Source organism: Paralichthys olivaceus, chromosome 10 (assembly GCF_024713975.1).
Source record: "Paralichthys olivaceus isolate ysfri-2021 chromosome 10, ASM2471397v2, whole genome shotgun sequence".
NCBI lineage: Eukaryota > Metazoa > Chordata > Actinopteri > Pleuronectiformes > Paralichthyidae > Paralichthys > Paralichthys olivaceus.
Genome location: NC_091102.1, coordinates 14,491,947 through 14,515,777, shown reverse-complemented (window position 1 = coordinate 14,515,777; position 23,831 = coordinate 14,491,947). Strand labels below are relative to the sequence as shown.

General features: G+C 40.8%; 1 protein-coding gene across 1 annotated transcript in view; it reads left to right on the top strand.

The window, feature by feature from the left end:
• LOC109631290 (E3 ubiquitin-protein ligase SH3RF3) overlaps positions 1-23,831 on the top strand; it is a 96,377-nt gene that overhangs the window by 56,713 nt on the left and 15,833 nt on the right. Inside the window, exons 2-7 of the mRNA XM_020089935.2 lie at positions 911-1,186; positions 6,586-6,681; positions 13,151-13,459; positions 14,286-14,401; positions 16,864-17,034; positions 21,473-21,750. Of these exons, the coding sequence (XP_019945494.2) occupies positions 911-1,186; positions 6,586-6,681; positions 13,151-13,459; positions 14,286-14,401; positions 16,864-17,034; positions 21,473-21,750 (1,246 nt within the window). The remainder of the gene's footprint in view (positions 1-910; positions 1,187-6,585; positions 6,682-13,150; positions 13,460-14,285; positions 14,402-16,863; positions 17,035-21,472; positions 21,751-23,831) is intronic.

Sequence of the window (23,831 nt, the reverse complement as noted above, 5' to 3'; positions counted from 1 at the left end):
CAATACAACAGAGACAATGTGTTTCCACTGCCACATAACAAACTTGAAACTAATTGTTTCCAGTTATGGCACAAAGGCAGAATTCCCAGCTCCTTTAGAGGAGGGATACACTGAACCAGCAGCTCACACTAAACTCAGAAAATTGTAAAGCCTGAGGTTTGCACGGTGTAATTATCTGTCATCATTTCGACTCAGTGACACTAATGCTTGACAGCACTGGTTTTAATACTCTCTAAAGGTTTGAAAATGAACTTAATGCTGCGCTATACACCTGTCACCTCACCTTTTACTGTATTTTAATCACGATGCTGGATAGCACTTCAAGCGATGAGCATCCCTTTTTCAAAGAGATCCTCTTTTCTAGTGTTGGTTAAGATCATGCGGGTAATCTGCTCTATCCCACAGAAAACCAGTTGAATCAGTAGCATGAAAGAGCTTTAATCTAGTGGTTTGATGGTTCCTATGTATTTCTGGCGAGTTGTAATTTAGTGTCAGTGTGGATTTTAGATTGTCGGAAGTTATCTTAAAATGCGATGTCAATGACCTTGTTTCGAGTTGAATTGTATGTATGAATGTAGGGCTGAAGAATAGCTCAACATTGAATTCAATTGTATTTAATTCTGCTACAACAAAATGTACCCCCCCTATAGTGAGAACCAGGGCAATAATCAGAAAAAAGCTAAACTCACCAGTGATGCCTGAACCTCTTCCCTTCGCAATCTGTCTGTCCCTTCAGACCATTACCACTTGAAAAAAAAAAAAAAAGACTCAGCACAAATTCTTGTTGCTGTCCAGCACACTGAACATAAGGGCATGTTTATTGCTTTGTTTTGACGTCTTTTGAAATGCACGTATTAAAAAGTGCTTCGCTTGTACAATAAGGGTTTGTGTGCATTTGTGTATTTTTCAGAATATCCCTGCGCTTCCTTGTGGGAAGGCCCTCTACTCCTATGAGGGAAAAGAACCAGGCGACCTCCAGTTTTCCAAGGGTGACATCATCATCCTGCGACGCAAGGTGGACGACAACTGGTACCACGGCGAGCTCAACGGGTGCCACGGTTTCCTGCCCGCAAGTTACATCCAGTTGTTGCGTCCCCTGAGCCAGACACCACCACAGGGCAAGGCACTGTACGACTTTGAGGTGAAAGACAAAGACCAGGATAAAGACTGTCTGGCCTTCAGCAAGGTAACACACTCTGTACACACACACACACACTCTGAACACACACACTCTCCTGAGGACACTATTTTTATACTAGACACAGAATAGTTGTGGTGTGGACAGGCTGCGTGGAGGAATCAGTGGAGAGATGTGAGAGATGGATAGAATTTACAGCAGCATAAATAAAGAAGTAGTAGCCAACACTTATCTGTGGTGTAAAACTAGGCTGGTTCTTTGTAGCACACTAATAATGTATTAGTCCTGATGCCTCACATCAGATTCAGTCTCAGAATGTAAACTGCTGCCATTCTAAACAGGGTAAAAGTCTTTTGCATCCAAAGCAGGAAGTGTGCACAGCTATAGCAGCCAAAGACTACAGCTGAAATACTGTTACTTTTAATTGGCATAGTTTTTGTAGATATTTTTTTTCATGAGGTGGTAATATACATATTGTGTGTACTTGTCAGAACATACATACGGCTGTGGCTCAGGATATAGAGTAGGTCACTAACCAGGAGGTTGGTGGTTCCATCTACCAGTCTGTATGCCGAAGGGTTCTTGGGGCAAGATACTGAACCCCAAATTGCCAGCAGTGTGAATGCTGTGTACATATTGTACCGCTGTATGAATGTGTGTGTGAATGTGGTGGATAAGACTAGAAAAGCACTATATATTTATATGAAAAATAAAAATATTGACGAACATGAATGTCATCAGACAATGTTCAGATACCATTTATACCTTCCCCATACCTATTCTGATACCTGGACTTTGCACATGGGCTGATATATAATACCTATCCAATCTTTTTTTTATTGTATTTTACCAGCTGCGTATATGCTACTAACCCTGTACAGAATTGATTATTGCTGTTATTGCTTTATGGCCTCAGGTTAAATCACCTGACAAACAAACACTTATAGAGAAAGGATGTTATTACTTCTTTTGAATAAAAAAATAAAAAAATATATCTTTTGAGTAGTGCCATCTGTTCAAATCAAAATCTTGCATATGGTACATACTGTTTTACATGTGGGACTTTTTTGACTTAAAATCTTGCAAAATTGCTGCCATAGCTAGATCTGGCAAATGCTACACTACCAGAAATCTCTTCTTTTTTGCCCTGCAGATGCCGTTCAGGTAGGCGGGTGGCATAAAATAATCGTTAATTAATTGAAATTGAGGTAAAGGTTTGAAATAATCGCGATATCACCCATCCCTAATCTCTAGTTTTTAGTAGTTAATTCTGAAATCTGTTCTGATTCAAACTCTCTTGTTTTTTATAAGAGGTATACAGTCTGAATCCTATCAAGTTTCAATTTATAAGTTAATGACACTTTCTTTGGTGCTCTTATACTGTATTGTCTTGGTTTATTCTATCCTGTGTTCATAATTTGTACTGATTTTGTTCAAATGGGACAGGATTTCATTGGCTGATGTTGGTCATCAGCTCTGTGAGTCAGTGGGTCTGATGCTGGATGATGTATTTCAAGGGTGAAGACGATATCCAGCAGCTGCTGACTGTAAAATGTCTCACAGCCAGTCTACATGAGGATTTGGCAGAAGTTCTTTTTCAAACTGTCACACATGTTTTTGGAATGACGCTGCTGGCAGTTGATATTCTCTCTGCTCACATTCAAGATTTAAGGCCAAGAAGCTGCACAGGAAAACAAAGCTGTTTTTTGTTAAGATAGAAGAGCCTTTAAAACTGAATTTACACCAGCAACTCAATGAATAAAATATTCAAATGTATTTCTCTAGTCAGCGAGGAACCTCCAACTAGAAGTGTTTTCATTTTTAATCATACCATGTGGTTCCTAGACCTGAACCCAGAACTCTGCGTTAACCAGGTCCAAATTATCTTCAGTCTAATGAGGTCAGATGGGTCTGGTAGTGTTCAGATCACAGGTCTGTGTGTCAACATATCAAATCCTGAAAGTGTGTGTGTGCGTGCGAACTCGCTCTCAGATCTGATCACATGCTGCTTCATCGACATGGCAGGAGAAAAATGTTTTGACAGGAGATGGGAAAGTGTGAAGTGGAGAGTGCTGGAAAAGGAAGACGCACTTATACTCTCTCTGACTTAACAAGGCTTTGTGTTAATTAGTGGAGCATCATGCTGCTACCCGTATCGGTGTCTCTGTTTCAATCTGTTAAGGTCGACCACCTTTGGGATTAGAACTAATTATCCGCGGTTCTGACGAACTTCAGGTCCCCTCTGGATTTGATCTCTACTTGTTTTTGAAAATATAATTTGCAGTGGGTATTCTCTGGATTGTTTCAGACTGAAGGCCCCTTCAGATAGAAAAACAATTTGTGCTATGCTGGCCGCTGGGTTAAGAGCAAATTTAAGTTTAGTTTAGTTTAGCTAGTTAAGTTTTCTGTAAATATTAACCCCCACTTTTCAGAGATTTGGGAGCTTGCTAATGAAACTTCAAAAGTAATTAAAACTGTTAAAACACATCTGACATGCCTGTTTGACTCGAATTTTAATTGCTGCAGCATAAAATCTGTCCTTACGTGGCATAAGCCATTGAAAAGAATACGTTACAACTGAACTGCTGTCGCATTCTGACTTGATACCAATATTTCTGACCCATGAAGACCTTCTCCTTGATGAGAGGTGGATGACATGAGTGGCTGCTGTTTCAAAATAAATCTTGTTTGTCACACTTTGAAAAGGATGGAGATGAGATGAAGAGACAAAGATGAGAGAAGCCTCTCAGTGTGTTTCCTGGTTGGGTCTGTTGTAAACAGTAATTTGTATTCCCTGTGCTGTTCTGTTCCTCAAACCTTATCATTTTGTTCCTGCTGTTACACAGGCTCATTTGTGCTAGAACTGAACACTCAACACCTCCACTCTGTCTCCGCACTGACACATCCACTCTGTGCACGAGTGTCTGTGGAGAGGGACAGAGAAAGATTATTAAATTACAGTGCGCTGTGATTCTCTTCACTAGATGTTTTCAGTCAGACCCCTGCATTGCAAAGCAGAGTCACAGATTCCTCATCCCAAACACACTGCCCTCTGCATCAAGATGAACGTATAATCCAGCGTCCATCGCTCACTTTGTGTTTTATTGCTAAACTAATGAACAGGTTACTGATTGGAGTAATTACGCGAAGCAATACTCTCACTCGAGATGCACGAACCCTGTGGTGTGCTGTGCGCATGTTGTCATGCAGAACCATGTGGGTGATATTGTTTTCTCAGTGTGAGAGGTAATAGCTTAGTATGACTAATACACAGACATTTTACCATTATCACTGCCAGCCCTAATGGCCTTGCCAAGATCCTCATGTTCATGTGAGGAGAGGAGCAGCAGAGGGAAAAATGCATAGGAGATGTCTGTGGTTGTGTTATTGTGCGTGAAAAGGGAACATATTATTTCCCCACATGTGGTGGATATATTGTGCATTCACAAAGTAAAGACCAGTAAATGTTTTTACATTTTGTTATGTTGCAAAACGTAAGTCAAAGTTGTTAAAATTAATAGTTCTCTTATGAAAATGGAATTTCAGTAAAGGATAATTTGTTAAAAGTTTAAATAAATTTAAATGTCATTTTGACATAAGTATTCAGACTAGGGATGCAGTTTAAATAGTTTTTACTGATAACCGTCACTTATCGATTATTAACTATTTACCAACCAGATTACAATGTTGTGTAATGGACAAGTATCTGACACATTAAAAATACCAATGCAACACCTGCAGCGCTACTGTGCTCTCTCTCACTGACACACGTATAGAACCATCGTGTTCAGCATAACTTTCCATTAAAGCTGTGCACTTCACTTCAGCTGCGACAGACATACAGTCACTCCGATGTGCATAAGAGTAAACTGTGTACATGTTCACTGGACAATCACAATAATCAAGCCTCATTAACAGGCCAGGCTTACTCAGTCCTTAGAATTTGTATTTATAAATGGCTTATCCACATGTCTGCTTAGATGCCACAGATGTCCAAGGAACAGATTAATAGCTGGTATAGATTTGTCAGATACACAGCTGTCTCTATAAGGAAGTAGCTTCCCATAGAGCTCTGGGGAAACAATTCTGTATGGAAGGTTCCCAGTTTCTGTTCATATGGCCAGACAGAAGCCTCTCTTTAGTGAAAGAACCATTAAAAACACCTAAAGGAGCGTGGAAACAAGATTCTCTGGTTTGATGAAACCAAGATTGAACTGTCATCATGTCTGGACTAAACTAGGAATTGCTCATCACCTGACAAAGACCATCCCAGCAGGGACGCATGGTTGTGATGGCAACATGCTGTGGTGGTGTTTTTCAGCATCACGGACAAAAAAAGACTAATTTGAATTATGGGAAACCTGAATGCTGCTAGTGCAGAAGACTTTGCATTAATCTTTCCCTGATGGTTCGGAGCACTCATGACCTCAGACTGGGTTTAGGGTTTGCATGACACTAAACCTCGAATCCTAGACAACTGGAAGCTGAGAGTCAGAGTCATCAAACATCATTGGACAGACCGAATTTCTGTCCTCCGACAGTCCTGATCACCTGTGACGGGGGAGAATCAGACAATCCCTAAATCCAGGTGGCTTGTTAAGACATAACCATGACTTGAACCTGGAATCTCTTCCAATACTTCTTCAACAGTTCGAAGTAAAGGATCTGACGATGTGATATTTCAGTTTCTGCCTTTTGATGAATTTACAATGAAAATCTCTAAAATTCTCTTTTTTCTTGATGGAATGTATAGGTTGTTGAGAGAGTTGACACACTCATACAGTACTTGTGTTGTATCTGTTAAATATAAATGTGAATAGGTTAGCTAGTGGTTTCCTTCGGTCACACTACCGACGTCTGTGGTGTCATTGAGTAACTCCCATCCTGCGCCAAGGTCATAAAAACAGCGTCTTTAATTCATAAAATGTTGGAGGAGAGTGATTTCATCTGTGTTTACAGTTTTATATTGACTTAAGCAGGTTTGAATCGTATTTTTAAAGATTGCACTCGTCCAAAATGGCACACTGCTGCTAAAAAAGCAACAGACATTTTGCTGCTTGGTAAAAATCTTGAATATAGCAGCACTGAGTGAGTCTGTCTGTGCACAGGAGAGGATGAGCAGTGACATCTGTCATGAACTGAACTGAAAAACATTTGAAATGAAATCATGTGAAATGATCTGAAACCAGTGGCTTCCCATCAATCTAAAAATGCACATGTCTGCTTTCAGAGTGTTGGCACGACACTTGATTAGTAGTCAATGAGCTGCAAAAACATCACAGTGCTTATTTTAACCCTTTACATCATTGCTCTTATTAATTTGTTCCTTATTCCTTCATTCAGAAGTAATTAAATATTCGTTTGTACGTGTGTTTGTTAGTGTGTGTGTGTGTGTGTGTGTGTGTGTGTGTGTGTGTAGTTGTCTCACTAATTTCCTCTCTCTTCAGGATGAGGTACTGACAGTAATCAGGCGAGTGGACGAGAACTGGGCAGAGGGCATGCTGGGAGACAAGATTGGCATCTTCCCTATTCTCTACGTGGAGGTATTCACACACACACACACACACACACACACACACACACACACACACACGTACTAAATATACTAGCAATCACATATCAAGTTATTACAGAAAATAACAATTTTTATTTATTATGCCGCTACCTTGGAAACAGGAGGAAGGCAGAAATTATTTTTTATATCCTTTCTGCCTTGAGAAATAAGGTTAAGAATACATGTTACTAGTATTGTTATTGTTATAAACTTTGTTTATGTAGCACTTTTCTTAAAATAGAATAAAGTTACTTGAAATTCACCCGAGGGATTAAATTCTTTTTTTGGAAAAGAATGTTTTAAAAAGGGATTTAAAAGCAGTAACAGACAAAGAAAAAGTCTACTGGAAATGTAATAAAAACTTGCAATGTTTGATTTCTTTATCATTCACATGAGAGTAAGTACTTGCTGCCATGTGTCTAATACAGTATATTTGACCTAAATGGTGTTCTGCTTCAGTTTTACATTGTTTCTTTTTGATATTTTCTGTATATTTGATCACTTACATATTTAAACATGCAGCTAAACAAATTGAATTGACAGTGCTGTTTGTAGGTTCAAAGGTTTCTTTACGGGATTTCCTCTCTGTAAAAGGATGGGAAAAAAATCAAGCACTCCATTTACCTATTTCATAATGCCACTTCTTTCAGGACTGGAATTTAGTTCACTTTAATCCTTGTGCAGCTTGTAAACATATCGTGCACATTTTGGTCTGGATGGTATAAAAACCCAGTGGTGGAAAAGGGAAGGATGAGGTGTAATTCCCTCTTTCATGCTGTTCTTAAGGCTTCACTCACACTGGAAAGTATCACTTTGCACCACTGTGAGTGTGTGTGTGTGCGTGCATGTGTATGCGTGCTATATGATAAGGTCAGATCCAGAGTATTCAGCACTCTGTGTGTTCGTGCACTGTGGCTCATTAATGTAGAGACGGGACGAGTCTGGAGACGGAGCCTAATGGGATGACTCATCCTTCATGCTGGTTTTAAACGTTGCTCTCTACTGCTTTTCATCTGCTATTAAGTGAACATGCACTCACCCACAAAGACACAATTATAGGACAAAACATGTGTTAATATCCACATCCATGCAGATACACGTGTGAAATCAATGTTCTGGTCATTGTCTACTCACACTGCACTCTCTGCACACTCTTTCTTTGGTCTCTATCGCTTTCTCTCTCTCCGGGGTTTGCACCCTATAAAGTGCCGGAGTCTTGGTTATCCAATCATGTCCCTGAAATCAGCTGCTAGCCCAAACGACTCTCTTAGGTAATGGTGATTAAGCCATAAACTGTGGAAAGTTGGCACAAAAACACACACAGACACACAGGGGTTCCTATTAAATAGAGATGCATCAATAATTTAGTCCTCTCCATGACTCTGACACTGCAGGGGTACGTGTGTGTGTGTGTGTGTGTGTGTGTGTGTGTGTGTGTGTGTGTGTGTGTGTGTGTGTGTGTGTGTGTGTGTGTGTGTGTGTGTGTGTGTGTGTGTGCGTGCGTGTGTGCGTGCGTGCACAGCTAAAGAGGGGGGCCCAGCTGGATTTCTTGCTGAGCTTTGTGTGTGTGTGTGCATGCGTGCAGGTGTGTGGAACATGGAGTACCTCTTGCAGCACTTTTCTCAGAATTCGATGTGAATACTTGTGTTGGTATCGGGTCAAAAACACAGATTTGACTTGAGAGGTTTGCAGATGACTGGGATGGCACCAAAAAGTCAAAATACTATGGAGTGTGTGTAAAGTGATTGGCACTCACTGCATATGAAGAATGTCCTTCCATCCACCCCTTTAGTGGGGCAACTGGGTGTGTTTGTGTGATCTTCCAACAAAGAGGTAGTTCAGGCCCCTCCACTTCCAAATTGTCCTTGGGCAAGATACTGAACCCCAAAGTCACCCTGATGGCTGTGCCAACAGTGTATGCATGTTGTGTGATAGAAAACGTTATTTATCATGACCACTCCAACTGACAATATCCACTAAACCTCTTGTAACATGCAGCTCTCTTGCAGTGATTTAATATAGTTCTGATTCTGATATGCGAGCGAATGCAATAATAGTTAGTGTGCTGATGAACGAGGCATGATTGTGTACAGTTTTAGGAACGGCCACAGAGAGTGAATCAGCTGCAGGTCTGGAAAATTGGGTCACAGCAGAAGACACTACAGGAAAATGCAGAACATTCAGGCGAGGGGTGGAGCTTAGATAGAGCATGCATGAGGCAGAACATGACATGCACAGATTCCACTGTGGAAATCACTTGTTTGTGTTTACAGCCAAATGACAACGGGGTCGGTCCTTATCACCAAAAGCTCTAAAATCTTAGAAATTCTTCTTCTACATGTGTGGAAACTGTTTTTCACCCTGAGATCTTTGTATTCTTCCAGTTTTGTGTCTGTCACACATTAGAGGATTCATCAGCATGCCCACTCACTCGCTTTGAATTTTCCTTAGATGTTTTTTGGACGTTTGACTAGGGAGCTGGCAGAAAACGTTCCAGAAGATGTACCTAGCAACTGTCATCTGCAATCTCACTTCGAACCCCTCCAGAAGATCCAAAGAAAATGTTACGAAGCAGCTTAAAATATATTTCAAGCAATTTACAGTGAAAGATCTCCAACGACAACACCAACTAGTCTGTTTTACAAGTATTACAATATTGTGCTTTTTGTAAAATGCTTCTCCTGTAATGTTTTGAAACATGATCAGACTTTTATCAGTTTGTCTTTGGATGGAATAGACCACCAGCAGAATCAGAAAAGTTTCAGAAATTAATACATTTTTTATATGGCTGCATGCATCAGTGTGACATTTATAGAAGAGTATTCCTGAGTTTCCCATTATTGTAAAAGATCTGCATTACATATATCTGTGGATTGTGCCTTTATTTGTTTAAGCATTTTTATTATGCTACTTTTTTATTTTGCAGAAGTTATGGCTGCACTTGTGTTAAATTAATTGACCATAACCCTGCCAATGAAATATAAATCCACTGAGGTTTTGTATGCTGCTTCTTAAATTATGAAATTCAGTGATATAATAATCCTTTCTCAGTGTGGGAGACTTCCCTCTGTCTTATTCTCTGGGTTTAAAGAAAAAACTGCGAATAATGTGGTAAAAGTTTTTAATGGTTTGTGAAGTTTGAAATTTCATATTGTGCAGGTTTATTTTAACACATTTAAAACACTTCATTACTAATAACCACTATAACCACTACAGATACATGAGTTTCTACTTAATGATTTACTAATATGGCAACAGATGTATTTAAAACTGCAGGTGCTTAGAAATTATCATATAATTTGAGTTTGGTTAGATTTTGATTCAGGTGGGTGTATCTGAGGTTGACATACACATGGACGCTGGGTGTTGATTTTAATGTACTGCACCAGTCCTGACTTTGAATGGATTTAATGAGGGTGTGTTGTAAAAGTTTAGGATCTCTGTTAGAAGATTTGGATTTGAAGATGAATGTCGATGAGAGATGAAATGGGACAGGCTCATTTGGGTTGGATGTCTTCCTTTTTCATCTTTTATTTCTTTCTGTCTTCCTTTGTTATTTTCTTTCTATATTCCTTCTCTCATTCTCTTTTCTCTCTTAATTCTTCCTTCCTTCCTGCTTATGCACCCTACCGTCTCTGCAGCAGGAGGGAGATGTCACTTGCCACTGGTTTTGTGTGTGTGCGTGCCTGCGTGGCCGTGCATGTATCTTGCTGGCTTACCCTTTTCACAGTGCAGACATAAGCCCATCAGCTCAGGCCTTGGTATTACCTGGAGAGAGCCCTCACCCTCCAAAAGACGCAGAGTACACAGTGTACAGTGAGCAGCAAACATAACAGAGGACCTTGGAGATTTCATTCAGCCAAAACTGTCTCTATCAACACCATCTCTCTCTCCCTTTCTCTCTCCTATCTCTCTCTCTGTCTCTCTCTCTGTCTCTCTCCTCCCTTATCTCCTTTACTGCAGCATTACTGGGCACTATAGCGTTGGTCGTTAGGAGGAAACTGACACAGCAGTCATTGGTGTGTGTGTGTGACTGGCAACTACTGTATGTCTGTGTGTGTGTGTATATATGGAGTCACAAACTTGAATGCATGTGTAAAAGTTACTTGAAGGGTCGTAATATAAGTTTTTTACGTGCTTTCTGACCTTTTTTTCAGTGTGTGTATGTGTATGTGCAAGTTGGCTTGTCCTCATGAGAGCAAACAGAGTTATATCTGCAGCATCAATCCATCAAGCTCATTAGCATATGATTCGGCTTTGATTAGCATATCTATTAATATGGAAATACAACATCGCCAACATTGAGCTGAGACGGGTCGGTCCTGCACACACACACACACACACACACACACACACACACACACAGAAAATAGTGCTTGACTTCCTCTCCAGGGATTGTTCTGGAGTTTTGGGTTACGTTAAACAGACATGATTTTGATGTAAATGAGGGCTGAAGCTGATGTTGACTGTCAACATATTAGTTCTTGTTACCCTGTTTCAATCTGGCCTCTCTCTTTCAGTGTGGTGGTGTGTGTGTGTGTGTGTGTGTGTGTGTGTGTGTGTGTGTGTGTGTTTGTGTGTGTGTGTATGTATGTGTGTGTGTGTGTGAGTGTGTGTGTGTGTGTGTGTGTGTGTGTGTGTGTGTGTGTGTGTGTGTGTGTGTGTGTGTGTCTGTGTGTGTGTGTGTGTGTGTGTGTGTGTGTGTGTGTGTGTGTGTGTGTGTGTGTGTGTGGGCCTGCTTTAAATTCATGACCCACTATATCTTAAGACCAGAATTAGACCACAACCTTCAGAGTTTTACGAAGTTTACTCCAAGAATTTCCATCAAGGATGTTAACATTAATGTAGAGACAAACACCTCAGCTGTAGGTGTAATATTTGCTTTACTCGTTTGCTTTTACGCTGTAGAGACAAGTACGGAGAGAGAATGTTAACTACAGAGTTTTCACTGTGTGTTGAACAAAACATCCTCGAAATGAAAGCAAAATAGCTTTTTCCCTCAAGTGTCCCTATAGAGTGCTCATAGTACTACTCATGTGCTTGTTGGATGAATTTACCACAGAGGATGATAAATTAACTATTTAGAAAAGGTATTATATTTACAATGAGGTTTGGCCTCAGCCATGATATATCAGTTTAATCAAGACACTCATGAAGTTTTGAAAAAGTGTATTTTAAAAGGACTTAATTTGAAGTTAGCAGATCTGAAGAGCTTTTAATATCAAAGTCATGTCAAAGCCATGTATTCATCAGGTGGTCATACCTTACTAATGGTGTCGCACTTCTTCATATAACCATTGAAGACGTTAAATATCAGCGTGACCAGTGTGACCTTAAATCAGAAAGCAGGTGTTTCTTTCTCTGCAGTTTCTGAGAAAAAAATACCAACAACATTCTCCACCTTTATTAAAATCCAGGGCTGTGACCAGACCATTCTATTCATACAGCTAATTATGCACTCTGTGCTGCAGGGAATGTTTACTTCTTGTATGGATGGATGTATTTGCTAATACTGAAAGTAAACAGGAGATTGCTGTCACCCAGCCCTGACATTCACTTAATGCTGTGGAGGATAAAAACACGATAAAGCTAAAAGCCTGCTTCTCTTTTGGGCCATGTAAGAAAGAGTAAGATGTTTAGATCACCCATTACTTCTGTGGGTTGTGTAGTTGCACAAATTCTCATCATGCAGCTCCATCCATAAGATCTCACATATAAAAACCTAACGATTAATTAAAATTAAAATGTCTAAAAACAACAAGACTTGACTTCTGCATTTACAGTTTCTAAAATGTTCAAAACAAAAATACCCAGTTTTATTCAAGGTACATTTACTATGGTTTCCCTTTAATTGCGCAACATTCGCTTTACCCCTGGCTTTGCCCATCTCTGCTACAACTAAAGCATGATGAAGGAAAAACACTCCTAGCTGGTTAGCCATTCGGCTGCTCTTTTCTTCCACTGTTTGTATTGATCACTAGTAAGTGCAACACACAAGTGACCCAAAAGGATTATGGGACAAGAAATGGTGAAGACAACTCCTTGATACCATGCTGCCTCATGACATCATCAAACTAGGTCTTTTGTTATTGTTTTGATTGAGAGACCCCTTGTGGCTGAACTTACATATTGTATGAAAATCTACGTAGTCCTTTATTCCTCCTGAAATCCACCTTCATACTGAACTTAAACCTGATTCTTACAACCAACAAAAGCGAAAGGGATGTTCGTCTTTATGTGAGTTATTCTAGTTCCTGTTTGTTTAAAGGAGAAATGGTCAGTGTGTGTTATTCTCTCTAGACCATCTGCTGTAAGTGATGATTGTTACACTCACAGTTTGAAAAGCTGCCAGGAAGAACAAGTGATGAGAGGCTACACAAACACACTTGTTATGATGTTGTGTTTGACCCACTGAGAGCTGACATCTAACATCTGAAATGCCTCTCCTCTCCTCTCAGCTCAACGAAACAGCAAAGCAGTTGATGGAGATCGACAAACCTCCGCCAACGAATGCTCCAGGTCCAAGCTCTGAACCCGCCCCTTTGGGCCCCTGCTCTCCTGGCCCCTCACCCAGTGCCTCCCCGTCAAATGGGAACGGCTCTGGCCATCGGCGAGGCGAAGGAAAGAAAAACGCTAAGAAGCGACATTCGTTTTCGGCGCTGTCCGTCAGCCAAAGGGCCGCCCAGCTCAACAACAGGCATAGCATGGAGATCTCCCACCCGGTGCTTATCAGCTCCTCTGACCCCAGAGCTGCTGCACGCATCCAGGTACACACACACACACACACACACACACACACACATACACACTAGTGTGTAGCAGTGGTAGGTACCTCAGTGTAGTCAAAGTGTGGAAGTATTAAAGCGACACGATGCAAGATTTGCTCTTGGCTATACTTGACTCCCCCTTCATGTGGGATGTATACTTTTCTGTCGTAAATACAAGCTGCAGTCTGAACCTCTCATTATCACAGCTGTACCCATGTGCATTTGTTTACAAGCTGACTGAGAGGAAACCAGCAATGACGAGATTTTGCAAAAACACGACGGGTTAGTTTGACTCACTTTCCAGCTAAATCTTTATTGAAATGGGTTTACCTGGCTTCTGACGATAAACTAACGAGTCAACAATTAAAGTAAACAATCTCTCTTATTTTATTTTCTGTTTGGTTGTTAATTGTAAAGTACAAAATCTAATTTCTTTAAGCTGGTCATACATTTAATATGTAAAGGTTAGTGCAGCACACAAGTAACTTTGTGTTCCTGTTATTTCTTATTCCTCCTCTAAACATACAGTAAACATGCAATTACATTCTGCAAAGCTGATTTCTCTTTGGCCACGCTTTCCCTCAAGATATAACATATCAGTCATACCAGTCATCCATTCTGACACTTGCATATGAATAAAATGATTTCTCTTTCTGACAGCTTTCAACTGCACAGGCATTGCAGGTGGTTGCCATCACACCTGTGCTCAATGTGTTTTTGCTGTCTCTGAATAATACCCAGGATGCATAGTGGCAAGCAGGCACACGCAAGCAATATTTATTTTAAATTGAAACTACTCTGTGTGTATCTTTCTGTTTGTCTTTAGGATGCTTCTCCCCCTGGTCCCTCTCCCTCATCGACAGGGATACTGGTGCCCCCCAAAGTGGCATCCATCACCTCTGAGCTGCTGGCCCATGCCAAGGTGCAGCTGCCACTCAACATGTGAGTACGCCTCAGGGTGCTGTCGGAGCTACCCACCTGCTACCTGGGTTTTTAGTCCCTCCTCACACCCGCCTGTTTCCATTTTATTGATGTGTGGATATGTGCCTGAGAAGCAAGTATGAGTTCTGAACCCAGCTTCTGGCTGCGTTAAAAATATTTTTTCTGTTTCGTGCCCAGAGATATTGGCCATGTTCCACTACCTCTGAAACTACATTTACTCCTCCACTGGTCAAGGATGAAATCCTCAGAAAGGCAAATACAGTCACAAGTACAGTTACATCAGTCTTTCATAACAAGGCTTTCAACAGCACACCACAGCCTATACTATGTGTACTCTGCATTTTTCTGTGGTGTGTTGTGTGCTTTCATAAGCTGCTTTCAGACATGTACTGAACTCTGGATTTTGAAATTATCTGGATGTTGAGGTTCTGATTTTGGCAGCAGAATGTATTCCTTTTTCCTCCCTCCTGCATGTTAACCAAATGCCGATCCTCACCTGTGAGTGTGTGGACATTGTCCTGTTGTTGTGATGGTGTCTGACCCGGAGAATCTCCTGCTGCATTCTTCATACATCAAAGGCTATTAGTTTCACTTAAATTCATCAAATGGATCGTGAAATGTTTGATTCATCTTTTATGAAATTTTGCTTTTACTCTTTAATCATGGTCAGTCGACAGCTGATGGAGAAAGAGAGGGCAGAGAGAGAGAATCAAAAATCTTGACCTACAAATGTTCCAATGTCACGGTCAGCATCTTAAACCCTCAGGCCACCAGGAACTCAGGCAGGCAGGTGTTTTTGAAAATATATACCCGTACAAATGTGCCAGAAAATTTAATTCAGTAGCTCTGCACAGATATTTCAGGGCTAATATGACTCGGTGTGCATACAGAGGACAAACTGCGCAGGCTGCAGTCAGAGGCTCTGGTATTGATTTCACCGACTTCACACGGGCCAATAATTTCTTAAACGGATTAAGAGCCCAAATCTACCTGACACACTCTCACGGGCATAATTATATTCTCATGGAAATGTAACAACTCAAGTCACATCCAGATGGCCGGTGCGCTGAGCGAGATGGTTCTATAATTTACCTCGTAATTAATGTGGCAGGTAACTGCCAGAAAGTGTATCTTCAAAGAAAGCTTGTTTCTGATGTTGTTCTCGGACCAGTTTGAGTTTTAGACCACGAGGAGAGGGAGGATATTTTGAGATATTTGTGGAAAGTGATGACATTTGCTCAGTCCTCCCTTCTTCCAAGGTTAGAATTAGGTTTACGGATTATAGGGGACAGGGAATGAATTATGCCAGTCAGGGTCTTCAGGAGTATGGAGGTAAAAATGAAAAATAAAAATGTCTGCTCTTCAGTACTAACTCGTGTCTGCAGGATGAGGCAAATACAGCAACAGTCACATTTAATCAAATCTGATCTGATTTTATTAAAGCAGCGCTGCAGGTGCAAACGCACTTTTGTTGTGCGCACATACCCACAGACATGCATGCACACACCATCACCTACAATTAATACACAAGCACACACACATGCACATGAATGTATGTCCAGACCAGGTTTGTCCCACTGATGAGGTCGGACGTTTCCATCTTGACCTGGCAACCTTGTCTGTTGCCATGGGGAGATGGGAGACAGTTCCCACATCTGTTACCATGGCAACGGGAGGCAGTGCATATATCGCTTGTTTACTCTTTTGGTCTGATCGTCTTCTCTTGGAGTCTGGCACTAAAGAATACCAATGTCTCCCAGCGACAGGACCACGAACTCAGTTTTATGATAAATAAACAAAACACATGATACATAAACACAGTCTTACACTGTGGGAAGATGCTAAATAATACATTCATTAGTGTACCTGTTACTCTAAACACGCTGACTACAATATGTTGATTAGGCAGCCATTCACTGCTTACCGGACTGTTTGGGAGGGGAGATCGTTCAGTCAGACGCAGCCCACATAGGTGATGACATATATCATAAAGAATTCTTCAGTCCACCCTAATAGATTGCAATGTGAAACTTTATCAAATGTTTACAATGTAACAAATACTCAAACCTTTACTCAGATTTTCAGGTGTGAAATCGCACCATACAGCCTTATTTTGGGCTTATCTTTGTACATTCACCCAAATAATTCCAGAGTGCACAAAATAAAATACTCTCCTCGTTTTTTTACAAACAGACAGTCATGTCTACTCGTTTTATGAAGGATTCATTTGCTCATGTTCACTTCCTAATCGTGCGTTGAGGCTGGCTTTGCTCCTGCTCTGCATGACATACAGCACAACACATAAGGAGTAATACAAGTGTTTTGAAATGAAGGCCCAATGAGAAATAAATGGAATGAATAAAATAATTTGATAATCTGTAATACAATACTTGCTGCAGTTTATCCAACGGAATTTGAGTCACATTTTGTCTGGTGTTCATTTTGTCTGCTTTATTCCTCAGATATCTGGCTCTGTACGCCTACAAGCCACAGAAGGCTGACGAGCTTGAACTTAGGAAAGGGGAGATGTATCGGGTGACGGAGAAGTGTCAAGATGGATGGTTCAAAGGCACCTCGCTGAGAACAGCTGCCTCCGGTGTCTTCCCAGGAAACTATGTCACCCCGGTGTCCAGGTCAGTGAGCTCAGCCTTGGGGAGGGGGGAGGATGGTTATGGAGGTGACACAGCCTCCCAAGGGATTATGTCATCCCCCACATCCAGATAAAAGCAAGTAGCAATTATAATCATATCCTATAGGGCTGTGCAGTTGGCGATGGAGGCTGAAGTACCGCTTCCTTTGGCAAAGATGAGAAGTGAATTACTGGAGAAGCCACTGCATGAGCACAGTTTAATCCATAAAGCCACATGTTCAAACCTTAACTCCATTTATTTAGTTCGACCATGTGCATTTAACAATAGAATACAATCACACCAAGGTCCCTGATTTTGTCCGAACACAATAACACTAACACAGTAGTTAGGATTTAAATAGTTATTTTTCATATTAATTTCCCAGCTCCAACAAAAGATACAGATAAGGCCAAGCAGCGTAATTTAGGTACACAGTGTTCTCTGTCTGCCTCTTATCACAAAGGCATGCCAAAAGAAAAAAAATGTTTTGGACTTTTGTCAGCTGAGGCGTTATCTGCAGATACTGTATTCCTCATGGAGACAATTTTTCTCTTCTGAGTATTTTTCTTGCTTCGGTCTGTTGTGTCCCACATGTCAGGATTATATTTACACCTCTGGTCACCTCTGGGATTTTCTGCAAGATGGTTTTTGTCTCCTCCAAGAAAGTTAGTTATTGTCTGTGTTTGTTAGTTAGGTTTATGCAAAAAAGTACCAACACATTTTCCATGACATTTTGTGGACAGTTGGAGTCTGGCCTCGTAAGAGCCGATTGAATTTTGGTGCAGTTTCAGGCATTTTTGTTGTTTTATTTAACATTGCAAGACAATTTTAGTAACATTTTAGTAATTATTCATGGATTTTGATGAAAACATCTGTGCATGTTTAGGGGACTGATATTTATGAGTGTGTGCAATCTGGTGCAGTTAAAGTAAAAATCAGGAAGTGAATTTAAATGTGGTTTCATAAGGGGACTGTATTCTCACTGACTAATCCATAGTGGAACAAGGTAAATACATTTTTAAGAGACATTTAGTTTGTTATTAATACAAACTTGAATCAAATATAGTGTAATATGCTCAACAGCAGCCAGCACATACTGGCTTTACCTTGTTTGGCCAGAACTATATATGCTTTGTAGATCATTATCATCATCATCACTGTTAAAATCAAATCAAACAAAATGAATGTTCTGAAAGCATATTTGGGGAATTTAGTCTCCCTCATTACGACTGAAAATGAAAACATTTTCAGGGGTTGTTCATCTAATCTGTATTCTGTTCCGTGATGCATTTGAAAAAAAACATAAGAGAAGAAGAAAGTGAAAGCGAGGGAGATTTAGGATAATAGCTGGAGCGAAAGAAAAGAGAGGGAAAAAGGAGAGAGAAAGATAATGAGAAGATGAGGTGAAAGATATGGTACTGCGGGATACTCAGATGGGATGAGAGAGAAAAAGAGAGGCGAGAGGTAGGGGAGGGTAAAAGGCTCAAAGAAAAGGGTGATGAAATAGAGGGAGGCGGAGGAAAACTGAAATAGATGAGTTGATAAGAAAGAAAATAACAACTGGATGAGGAGGTGGAGGGAAAAGGTAAAAGAAAGAGAGAGACACAAAGAGATGAAATGGTTGCAAAAACAGCAGGTGTCTCTTTTCACTGGATATGAATGGCTGCTTCACATTCTGCAGTTACGCAATCTTGGAAAGGGAGAGAGAGAGAAAGAGAGAAGTAGGATGGGCGAGTAATCAAATGAGAGGTAATTTGTTATTTCTACACTAGCATACTCTCTCCTTCCTCCTCCACTCCTCCGCCTGAACCCCCCAACCTCTTCCCCTCTTTTGTCTGCAGTGCAGCTCAGAAATTTCTCTGTATGATAATGAGGGTCTGCTAAACATGCACACACACACACAAGCACAGCCAGCCAATACATGCTGGTTATATGGACATATAACCACAAATACAGTGGAAATACGTATTTGTCTAATATTCAGCATAACTGAGCATTTTTACTTGATTAATTTGTGATTTTTTAACATTTCATGATGATATAAAAGCTTCTTTGTAGACTTTTCCACTTTGTTATGGGTTAACATTAATTGCCTCCTCTTTTCAAACTGTATGATAAAAAAACATCAAAAACATCAATATGGGCATTTAAAATTTCTAATTTATTTATGAAATTCACAAATTAGAATTTGTCTCATAGGTCTTAACAAGGTCCTCTGTCCTTAACCCTCATCAAGAGTGAGGAGAATCTACCAAAAAATTCATATTAAAAGGGGGAAAAAGATGCTTCATGTAGCTGAACTCATCAAAAAAATTACAATATTTACAACATTGATCAGAAAAAATTGTTCTTAACATTATGGAAAGATGTGTCAATGTAGTAAGTATTTATACATAAGAAAATGCTGTTTGCTACTAAACCGACAGAAACAGCAAAATACTTTTGTCGTTGCTGTTTCTGTTGGTTGAAACACACACACATACACACACACTCAGAAAGCCATAATTTGGTATGTGCATGACGGGAAGTCGATGGGCAGCCATAAGAGTGTGAATACCGCTGCGTCAATGATGTTCAGCTCACTGTTCTGCCATTCAGCACTCTGCAGCCTGCAGCTCCATGCATGTTACACCAGGACACTATGTTGTGCTGATCCACCAGTCAGATAATGGCACTGACATCACTCACTATGACAAAGGATAATAGAACCGTTTGTCGCTCCTGCTCTGCCATTATGGACAAACTACCAGCAATAAAAAAAAAAATCTAAATAAGAGTCCACACTTTGTTAGTGGCTTTGTGAGAATAAACTGTACCAATAGGCTCTTTGTTGCTTTGAGCTAATGCTATTATCATGGTTGTTGCTTATACCTTTCACTTTAAGGACTGGACGGTTAGCAGTTGTGTCGAGTTAAATGCAGATAAGACTGAAGTTGTTATTATAGCTTGTGATAACATCACGTCTAAGGTTTCCTAGTGGGTCTCCTTCTCCAACTGAAGAATCCATTCTTAGAAATCTCAGTGTCATTTTTGATCAGACTTCATTTCGAACAACAGCACATCAAATCCTAAACCTGTTCTTGTCTCATCCATTTTGCAGTGCATTGCTTTCTGAACTTGTCTGTTTGGAATGGGCTGTTTGCTTAGCCTGCGGTGATGCTGGTTGCAACATTCTTTCTGAAACTGGCCTGCAGTAATTTAGCTGTTGCAACTGAAGATCAGCTGCAGGACTCAGTCCACAGAACCTTGACTCTGCACAGCTGCTGCACAAAAATCTGTTCACCTGTTTATTCAAACTTCAGCACACTTAACCCCCGAACTGGAGAATCCATTGTGATCAACATAGTCACTTACGTTAATGAGTCTGAGCCGCTGCTGCTACGGAACTCTGGTCATCTGTGGATTCAAAGTTTATTAACATTGAACATATCACATGTCCAAATCAAGCCAAATTCAAAACTGCACTTCTTCAGGTCATTAACAACACAAATGCCAAGTGTGAAGCCAATAAGATAACGTTTTTTTTTTGTGTTCCACATACAGACTGTTAGAAAGACAGGCAGAGATTTCTGGAATATAACAGAATATGAGTTTGTATGGCGAACTTACATGGTTGGGTTTTCAATGGCAGAAAGGTGCTGTCCCTGTCGATAATATGATTCTCCCCATAACTTAGGAAGTGAAACACCTGTTCGTGTAGCTTATCCAAGGACATAGAAGAAGACTTTTTTAAGAAGAAGAGTTTATTTTTTTTTAATTTATCACACGTCCAAATCACATCAAACTCTACACTTCACTTCCCTGGGACCTTAACAACACACATGACAAGTGTGAAGCCGATAAGATGAAAGGTACAGACAGAGATTTCTGTAATTAGTATTAAAACCAGAACTGGAGATAATAAGTCATGCTTTTAGATCTTCCAGGCTCGTTTACTTTAATTCTCTTTTCACCTAGTTCAGTCCCAAATGGCCCAGAATGCCTTACATCACCAGCAGATCACTTAGGACGTCTGCCCAGGGCTTACTTGTTGTCCCTCATTTGTGATTTAAACACAAAAGGTGATAGCATATTGAAGAAGTGGCTCTGACATCCTATTTAAATCAGATTGGCAGTGTCTCTCGATGCCTCAAAAAAAAAGCTAAAAGCTTGTTTATGTAAAGGTTCAGTGTGTAGAATTTAATTACATCTAGTGGTGAAGTTGCATGTTGCAGCTGAATAGCCCTCACCTCCCCCTCCCCTTCCAAATGAAAGATAACCTGTGGTAGCCTTCAGTTGTCAAAAAAACTCAAAAGGTAGTTTTGGCAGTCAGATAGTTTCAGTCAAGATTAAAATGCTACTAAAATGACTAAACATGCAATTTATTAACGTATGATTAGAGCTGACAAAAACCACCAAACATCAGATCAGTCAATATCACTCTCCTCTCTCATCTTTTCAGGGCTCCATTCGGAGTGGGTGGTACTCGCAGCTCGTGTCTGTCCAGTCCAGTTGGTGGGGGAAGTGGATGTATTCAGGTGGGGAGTAAAATCCCTGACCCTTCGTCTCCAGGATCCCCAGGGCCCTCTTTGCCCCGTCCCTCCACCCCACTGGTAAACTCAGCCAACTCTATTAACGCCGTCAGTCCCGCCTCCTCGCCGCAAACTGCCGCCGCCCAGCTGAAGAACTGCCTGCGATCGAGCCAACACACAAACCAGGCACGCACCTCAATGCAGCTGGGTGAGCTAAAACACACACACACACACACGCACACACTAACACACACACACTTATGGTGGCACTCAAGAAAGACACAAATGAGAACTCAGAAGTTGAGGTACTGGTGTGAAAGACAAGCCGCCTGCTGTGAAAGGAGAGGTGAATTTCATTACACTCCTCCAGAGAAATGTAAAGTAAGTGAAGAGAAAGTATTTATGACATGTAGACGTCTCCGTCTCTGGTACTTTTCCAAACTTCAATCCTCTGCAACTTCACCCCCTGCAATGGTTCACCAGCCGACAGGCTTAAAGGAGCAGAGTCCAGATCATGTGGGACCTCGCAATGTTTGAGGCCCGTAGTCTCTGATTACAGTATAATAGAATATTGATCGGTCATCAATTCAATTAGCCTCTACACCATGTAAATATATTCAGGCATATGCTCGCAGCAGCATCTTCGACCTCCTCTTTCATCAGTGCTGTTAGTCATGTGTCAGAAAAAGCTGGATAAATGCCAACATGAATGAGAAGAATGCTGGAGAATTCAAGGACAAAAGTATGTGGACATTCAAACATTCCAATCATGTTTAACAATTTCATTTTACAGCCATGGGCATTTCAGAAGACATATTATGAATTATGAGTTTCTCTCTATTATGTAGGATTTTTTGTGTATGTAATAAGTTTGCAAATTTAAAAAGCCCACAGTTCATATTAAAGGTAGCTCCTCTGGACAATCACAATGCAGTGGGCCAGCCAGCTAATCAGAGCAGACTGGGTTTCATCATGTTTAGTTATAATGATGCATGTGACATCACAATACCCCATTTTACATAAAAGATGCCTCTCGGCCCACCCGATGTGCATCCTTACAAAACCATGCAAAGCAAAATCAAAGGTTGAGATGCTCTGGAGACAGTGGACCAATCGCAACAGAGGGTGCTAGCTGGCCAATCAGAGCAGGAGGGGGGCCTTAAAGAGACAGGATCATTTCAGACAGAGGCTGAATAGAGGAGCTGCAGCAATGGACAATATGAGGAAAGTGATGCATCTGCTGAACATCAGAGCATGTAAACGTCAAGTAATAACCCACCTTAAAATTATGAACCTGAATATGAGCACAATATGTCTCCTTTAATAGCCTCTTTTAACAGCAGAGACAGTACAGAGATGATGGGAAATGAGGGGAGAGAGATGACGCATGACATGCAACAAAGGTCCACACTTAAACTAGGGACAGTGTAATTATACTGCCAGCATCTCACATCTCTAGCTCACCAGGATACCCTTACCCTGCATGTGAGTGACCTTTGGGGAAAATAGATGAGAACATGAAAACCCCACAACAAAAAGAACACAGACAGCTGCTGGAGTCTTACTGTGAGGTGACATAAGGCCAACATGTTTTCATTCTGTGAACACTGAACAGGATTGCGTTGGGGTAAATAAATTGCGTACATTTCTTTCTTTCTGCAAGGTTGTGTGTATGAGAGGGTTGTTGTATTGGCTGTATCTACACAATGTTCGCTGCCATTGTTTTTCTATTGGTCAGTCACACACACACACACACACACACACAAACACCTGCGTCTGCACAAGGTCTAGATCATATCAGCCTCGCTCTCCACTCAGAGTCTATTCATCTCTCCAGCACCCCTTTTTCCCTTCCTCTTTGTGTCTGTTCTGTCTCCCTGAGAAAATAATGGTGAGGCTGAAGAGTACACAGTGTAAGAACATGGCCAAGAATAACAGACACGCACACGCATATACAGCCACACACACACACACACACACACACATCTGTACTCCCACACACATACACAAATGAACACAGACTCACAAACACACGGTGGAATGACATCACTGTGTTTTTTGTTTTATGGAGGCGTAATGACAGAGCTTCATTCCTCCCTCTCTCTCTCTCCAGCCCTTTCCCTTTTCTCTCATTTTTTCTCGCACACACACACACACGCAAACTCATGCATCTGGTCTCCATTACAAAATAAAGTATGTGCATAGTTCTGGCGTTTAGTGGTTTTATCACATGACCAGTTCACCTCTCTGTGGATTTCTGCACGGCACTGCAGTGTAGAAGAGCAGGTG